A 7213-nucleotide genomic window follows, 5' to 3' on the forward strand; every position below is an offset into this window, starting at 1 on the left:
CCATCTTGGTTGGCAGTTAATTTGCATATCTCGCTGATTAGCCAATGGGAAGGGTAGTGAAGTTATGGTTAATTACCATGTTTGTCTATTATTAGATAGGAATATATATAGATGGGGGTGCACAAAAATTGTTGGAAATGTAACTACAGACTAGTAGGTTAGTAAGAGTTCTGAAAACTGTCATATAAAACATTGTTGAAGGGTTTTGGTCTGGAAACATGAGCACTTAAGAGAATATCTAGATATTTAAAGAGATGTATGGTGCTTTAGAAGGAAGGAATGAATATTTATTTATAGATCAATATAATAGTAATGGAGCATACTATATATAATACCTCCCAGTGACTGGAATTATGTATGTATATGTCAGAAAAGTAACATATTTTTACAGCTTGAATTGGATTACTTGTTCTTTTTCTTTTTTAAATTTAAAATTCAGCAAACAGGGTGAGGATTTCAAAAACAGCTTAACACTGTATATAAACCTAGATACTACAGTAATTCTGCCTCTTTGTTTCAGAGTGAAAATGGGATAAAGGAAAGAAAAAGGGCTATCTGAATAAGTATTCAACAGACAAAACCTAACTTCAGACATTATGGCTTGTATAGTTTGTAAACTGTACCAGCATTTGCTTTTTACCAAAACAAGCAATTTTAAGTTAAATTGCACATGGGATACTTTGCCAACTAATTTTCTATTATCTATCAATTTAATATGAAGTGTTTTTAACTGAATATTTTTCATGTGTTGTAAGTATAAAAGATTAGATGGAACTGTGAAAGAGTTATTTTTAAAAGAGATTTTTAGCCTTTTTCTTCTCATGAGGAGAAAGAATTCTAGGGAAGAAAGCTGACCTTAAAATACGCTATTATCACCCTAACCGGTTTGGCTCAGTGGATAGAGTGTTGGCCTGCGGACTCAAGGGTCCCAGGTTCGATTCTGGTCAAGGGCATGTACCTTGGTTGCGGGCACATCCCCAGTAGGGAGTGTGCAGGAGGCAACTGATCGATGTTTCTCTCATCGATGTTTCTAACTCTCTGTCCCTCTCCCTTCCTCTCTGTAAAAAAACCAATAAAATATATTTTAAAAAAAAATATGCTATTATCTCTCACTTGTCTACAAGTGGCATTTTAATACTTTAATAGGGTTTGATTTATGCTATGTGCTAACTACAAATAATATTTAAATTGTAGTGCATTAATTAAAATAAGGGAGTTGGCTAGTTTTTAGCCAAGAATTGAGTGAAACTTCTCTAGCATAATAGCAATGAATTTCTTTAATCTTTTAAAATATGCCCTGAGCACTTTACAATAGCTCTCCAACTATAAAAATAATAGAACTGCAGTTATTTTGTCATATTATTTGCTAACAATTTGTATTCCCCCAAATCATTTTTTCAGTGTGCATTTCAAGATCATAGTCACATATAAAATATCTGGGTTTCTTTACTTTCCCCCTCTTCTTTTTCATCTTTCCACTAACATGGACACTGGTATTGGTTTAACCTGTGGTTTTATTGAAACTCTTCATCCTAACAGAGCATATCCAGGGGTTGATTTATTTATTCAACAAACACCATTTAAGTGACCATTGTAAGACATACCAAGTGCTAAAGATACAGCAGTAAATAAGGCAGCCAACGGCCCCACTTCCATAGAGCTTACACTCTAGAAGGGAAAATACTACAAATAAAGACATGATTACAAGGGTAGTAGTAATGTGAGCACAGGAAAAGTAAAGGGTGCTGGAGAGTGGAAAAGATCTTAATGAAGTCCCATTTAACCTAAGGTCTGAAGGGATAGAATAATTTAGCCTAGTTTAAGTGGTGGTGGGTGGAAAGAGATGAAAAATCTTCGAAAATTTAGAGGTGAAGTAGCGCAGAGAGCATGAAAGGTGTCAAGTATGGGTGAGAGATCAAAGGGATAGTGTCAAGAAATAAGGCTGAAACAGTAGGCAAAGAAAGGGCCTTTCAGGTTTGCCAAAATTTACTTTATCTAGTGGGCTTTGAAATACACACACACACACACACACACACACACACACACACGTGCACACGAACACGATTTTTAATAGCAAGGGGACAATAGAATCACATTTTTCATCTCTAAGATCCCCTGCATATGAAATGGAGAAGGAATTTGAGAAGGACCAGAGTGAAAGTGAAAATAGTCTGGGAGACCAAAAGGATTATTATAATATTTCAGCCAAGAAATAATGGTGGCTGGGACTTAAGTAGTACAAGGTGGAATAGAGGAAAGAAAACATATTTGAGAGAGAGTTCAGAAGTATACTGTCAACAAGATTTAATGATGAGTTAGGCTTGGGAGCTAGAAAGAAGACTAAGGCAGAGGCAAGGATGGTTCCTGCTTAAGCATCTGATATGTATAGTGATGTGATTTTCTGCATTAGGCAAAACAAGATAGTGAACAGAATGAAATTTTTGTTTGTCTTGTGATAGGCCTGTTAGTTTTCAATTTCTCTGTATCACAAACTTAGCCATACAAAACAACACTCATTTATTGGCTCACAGTTCCATGGGTCAGATATCCAGCAGGTTTGACTGGGTTTTCCACTTAGGGTCTTATGAGGCCAAAATCAAGGTATAGGCGGGGCTAGGCTCTTATCTGGAGGCTCTGGGGGAGAAACTGTTTCCAAGGTCACTTAGGTTATTGATAGAATTTTGTTCCTTGTGATTGTAGGACTGACTTTCTCATTTTTACTGGCCATTGGCCAGGGCTTACCCTCAGCTCCTAGAGACCACTCTCAGGTTTTTTTCCAAGTGTTCCCCTCTGTTGTCAAACAAGCAGTGACATACAGAATTGCCCTCATTCTTTAACTTTCTGACTTGTATTCTGCTACCAGGTGTATTTTATAAGTCATTGCTTTATACTCAAAAGAGTTTAATATGACAAAATGAATGACGACATTATTCTTAAGAATTCTTTCCTTTGATACTCTTTTGGTAAACTTAGAGTTAGAAACTCAGTAGAACAGCTGCTCTCACCAGTAACAATAGCTAATACATAGCACTAAATATGGGTCAGTCACTGTTCTTAGTGCTTTACCTAAGCACTGTTTTTACTCCTGTCTCAAATGGGGTACAGATGAAGAAGCAAGGTGGTAGAGATTTATAAGATACACTAATTTATCCAAAGTACATACCAAGTCTGTGACATAATAGTTTTAGATTGCTGCAATGTGTTTTTAAAGAAGTTTATGTAATCTTTTTATTTTTTTAAAATATATTTTTATTGATTTCAGAGAGGAAGGGAGAGGGAGAGAGAGAAACATCAATTATGAGAGAGAATCATCGATCTGCTGCCTCCTGCACAGCCCCTACTGGGGTTCGAGCCCATAACCCAGGCATGTGCCCTGACCAGAAATCGATCCCATGGCCTTTTGGTTCATGGGTTGATGCTCAACCACTGAGCTGCACTGGCCAGGCTATGTAATCTTTTTCTGATCATTGTTACTGTGAATTAGTTGTTTTTTAAAAATATATTTTTATTGATTTCAGAGAGGAAGGGAGAGGGAAAGAGAGATAGAAATATCAACAATGAGAGAGAATCATCAACTGGCTGCCTTCTGCACACCCCCTACTAGGGATCGAGTCCGCAATCTGGGCATATACCCCGACTGGAATCGAACCCTGGCCTTCTGGTTTATAGGTCATTGCTCAACTACCTGAGCCACACATACCAGGCTGCGAATTAGTTTTTAACATAGGCTAAGTCTCTTACTTTCCAAAAAGAGAAATAAATGCCCTACATAAGTAAAGCAATGTGATAAAAAGGATGTAATATAAAAGTTGATGTCTTTTGGAAAAACCAAGATGGCGGCATAGGTAAACACCAGAAATTGCTGCCTTGCACAACCACTTCAAAAAAACAACTAAAAGACAAAACGTACATCATCCAGAACCACAGGAAGGCTGGCCGAGTGGAAATTCTACAACTAGAAGGAAAGAGAAAAGCACACCGAGACTCAGAGGAGGTGTGGTGTGGAAGTAAAGTGCAGAGGTACGGAGGCGCATGCGGAAAGGGCTGGCAACTGAGGACACAGCTGTCTTTTTCAATCGGGAGGGAGACACAAGCTCCCGACTGCTCTGAACGCCAGGTCCGGGCGAATCTCTGGCGTCCCAGACTCATACGGGGAGAAACTGGACTGTCTGGCATTGGGCAGAACTCGAGGGCGGCTTTCTCTCAGAGGCACCTGCAGCAATTACCATGGAACAGTGAGACCTGGGTCCTGTTAGGGCAGGGCTGAGGATCAGCCATAGCTGTTTGCTCCGCCCTGTTGATTCCCTGAGACCCCGCCCCACCCAAGCTGTGCACAGAGGCTTTTGCATATGAATGGACTGACCCTTTGCAATCTAAAACTACCTAACAAACTGCAGCTGGGTCAGACAGACCCAGAACTTCCAAAAGAAGGCCCAAGGCCCCAAAGCAGCTTGCATTGCTTCACAGCTGGGCCTCATCTAGGCACCTCCAAACAAAGAAAAGGAAGTTGCAGATCTCTCCGTAGCTCCTGCTGGGTAGCCTCAGGCAGAGGCTAAATTAGCACCTCCTTGAGATCCAAGAGCCAGTATACCCAGTGGTCAGAGTGGGACCATCCAGATTACAACTCCTCAGATCCATAAGGGACACACTCAGGGGGCAGACTCAGTGAGCACCAAAGCCCCACTGAAGCAAGTCTTGCCCCAGAAGGGTGTCTTCAGCACAGAAGTTCTCCCACTGCAGACACAGCTGATTCTCACTGCCAATTGGCCTGGAGGTCAATTCCTCCCAGTGACACCTAAAACAATCAAGGCATAACTACAACAAGACTGTGCACAAAGCCCACAAGGGGGTGCACCAAGAGTGTCCACCTCAGGTAACTGGGGAGGCTGAGCCACTGGGCCCTGTAGGACACCTAGCACACAAAACCACTCTACCAACACAGGGAAGCAGACAAAATGCGAAGACAAAGAAACAGGTCACAAATGACAGAAATGGAGGACAGCAAACGACTGGATATAGAGTTCAAAACCACGTTTATAAGGTTTTTTAAGAATTTTATGGAAACCGCCGATAAATGTATTGAGATCCTTAAGAAATCTAGTGAGACCCTCGATGTTGTGATAAAGGACCAACTAGAAATTAAGCATACACTGACTGAAATAAAGAATATTATACAGACTCCCAACAGCAGACCAGAGGATCGCAAGAATCAAGTCAAAGATTTGAAATACGAAGAAGCAAAAAACACCCAACCGGAAAAGCAAAATGAAAAAAGAATCCAAAAATACGAAGATAGTGTAAGGAGCCTCTGGGACAACTTCAAGCGTACCAACATCAGAATTATAGGGGTACCAGAAGAAGAGAGAGGGCAAGATATTGAAAACCTATTTGAAGAAATAATGACAGAAAACTTCCCCTACCTGGTGAAAGAAATAGACTTCCAAGTCCAGGAAGTGCAGAGAACCCCAAACAAAAGGAATCCAAAGAGGACCACACCAAGACACATCATAATTAAAATGCCAAGAGCAAAAGACAAAGAGAGAATCTTAAAAGCAGCAAGAGAAAAAAAGTCAGTTACCTATAAGGGAGTACCCATACGACTGTCAGCTGATTTCTCAACAGAAACTTTGCAGGCCAGAAGGGAGTGGCAAGAAATATTCAAAGTGATGAATAGCAAGAACCTACAACCAAGATTACTTTATCCAGCAAAGCTATCATTCAGAATTGAAGGTCAGATAAAGAGCTTCACAGATAAGAAAAAGCTAAAGGAGTTCATCACCACCAAACCAGTATTATATGAAATGCTGAAAGGTATCCTTTAAGAAGATAAATAATTTGATGAACAGAATAAACTGGGGAATATAATAGAATCAGGGACATAGAAAGGGAGTGGACTGACAATTCTCAAGGGGAAAGGGGTGTGGGGGGTTCGGGAAGAGACTGGACAAAAATCATACACCTATGGATGAGGACATTGGCAGGTGTAAGGGCAGAAGGTGGGGTGGGAACTGGGTGGAGGGGAGCTATGAGGGAAAAAAGAGGAACAACTGTAATAATCTGAACAATAAAGATTTAATTAAAAACAATAAAATATATCTTAAAAAAATAAAAGTTGATGTCTTTTAAATGTGATATAATGAAACCCTGCAACAAAATGTGCTCTGCTGATTATATTAATTTAATCATTGACTTCTTTGACTTCTAACCTTCATAGTAAACCATTTGTCAGTTCATCAACCTCTCAATGCAACTGTATTTTACTTATTGAATGTTTTGGACTTCATTTAATGTATTTTGTTGGGCTTTAACTTTATTACTTCATATGAGTTTAAAGTAATCCATGTAGGCTGTGCATTATAAAACTTCAGAGGGCACTGCTCACATAGACTTGCAACCCTGTAGCCATCTATTGAGAAGCTTCGATAAATCTAAATATAATTGGGTGGGGGGGGGGTGCGACACATTGAAGTTTAACATGATGAATGACTTGTATTAGCACAATTTTTCTTTTATTTGCTACCTGTTTTCTGAAAACAAACCCAGAGGCTAAAATTTGTTTTATTGTCTTTGCAGGCGAGGAATTGCCTTAGCCTCCTTAGGAGGCCCAATTTATGCAATTGGAGGGCTAGATGACAACACTTGCTTCAACTACGTGGAGAGATATGACATAGAATGTGATCAATGGAGTACAGTGGCACCAATGATTACTCCCCGTGGAGGAGTTGGCTCTGTGGCTCTAGTAGTAAGTTATATGGCAACTTGCTCATTGGACTGCATTGCATCATATCCCTAACCAAATAAGGAATGATCTGGGATATTCATATCTTCAGTATGCACATGTTGATTATACACCATATTATTTCATGAAATGCTGCTTTCTTTCAAGATTCTGATTTACTCTTAGGATAATGTATAAATCAGTTAAAAAACTAATGTGATATGTTTTTTATTTTCTCTTTACATAGAACCACGTTTATGCAGTAGGTGGCAATGACGGAGTAGCTTCTCTATCTAGTGTGGAGAGATATGATCCACATCTGGATAAGTGGATAGAACTTAAAGAGATGGGTCAACGAAGAGCAGGCAATGGAGTCAGTGATCTCCATGGTTGTTTATATGTTGTTGGTGAGTAGATAATATTTCTCTGGTCTAATTTATTACAGGATATACAATAATCTTGTGTGTGTGTGTGTGTGTGTGTGTGTGTATGTAT

General features: G+C 39.5%; 1 protein-coding gene across 2 annotated transcripts in view; it reads left to right on the top strand.

The window, feature by feature from the left end:
* The window catches only part of KLHL8 (kelch-like family member 8), a 30430-nt gene that overhangs the window by 19420 nt on the left and 3797 nt on the right, over window positions 1–7213 (top strand). For both annotated transcript variants that reach the window (XM_005874088.2, XM_014545961.1), the window contains 2 exons: window positions 6574–6742; window positions 6966–7125. In XM_005874088.2, coding sequence (XP_005874150.1) covers window positions 6574–6742; window positions 6966–7125 — 329 coding nt within the window. The remainder of the gene's footprint in view (window positions 1–6573; window positions 6743–6965; window positions 7126–7213) is intronic.

The sequence above is a fragment of the Myotis brandtii genome, unplaced genomic scaffold, assembly GCF_000412655.1.
Source record: "Myotis brandtii unplaced genomic scaffold, ASM41265v1 scaffold424, whole genome shotgun sequence".
Classification (NCBI taxonomy): domain Eukaryota; kingdom Metazoa; phylum Chordata; class Mammalia; order Chiroptera; family Vespertilionidae; genus Myotis; species Myotis brandtii.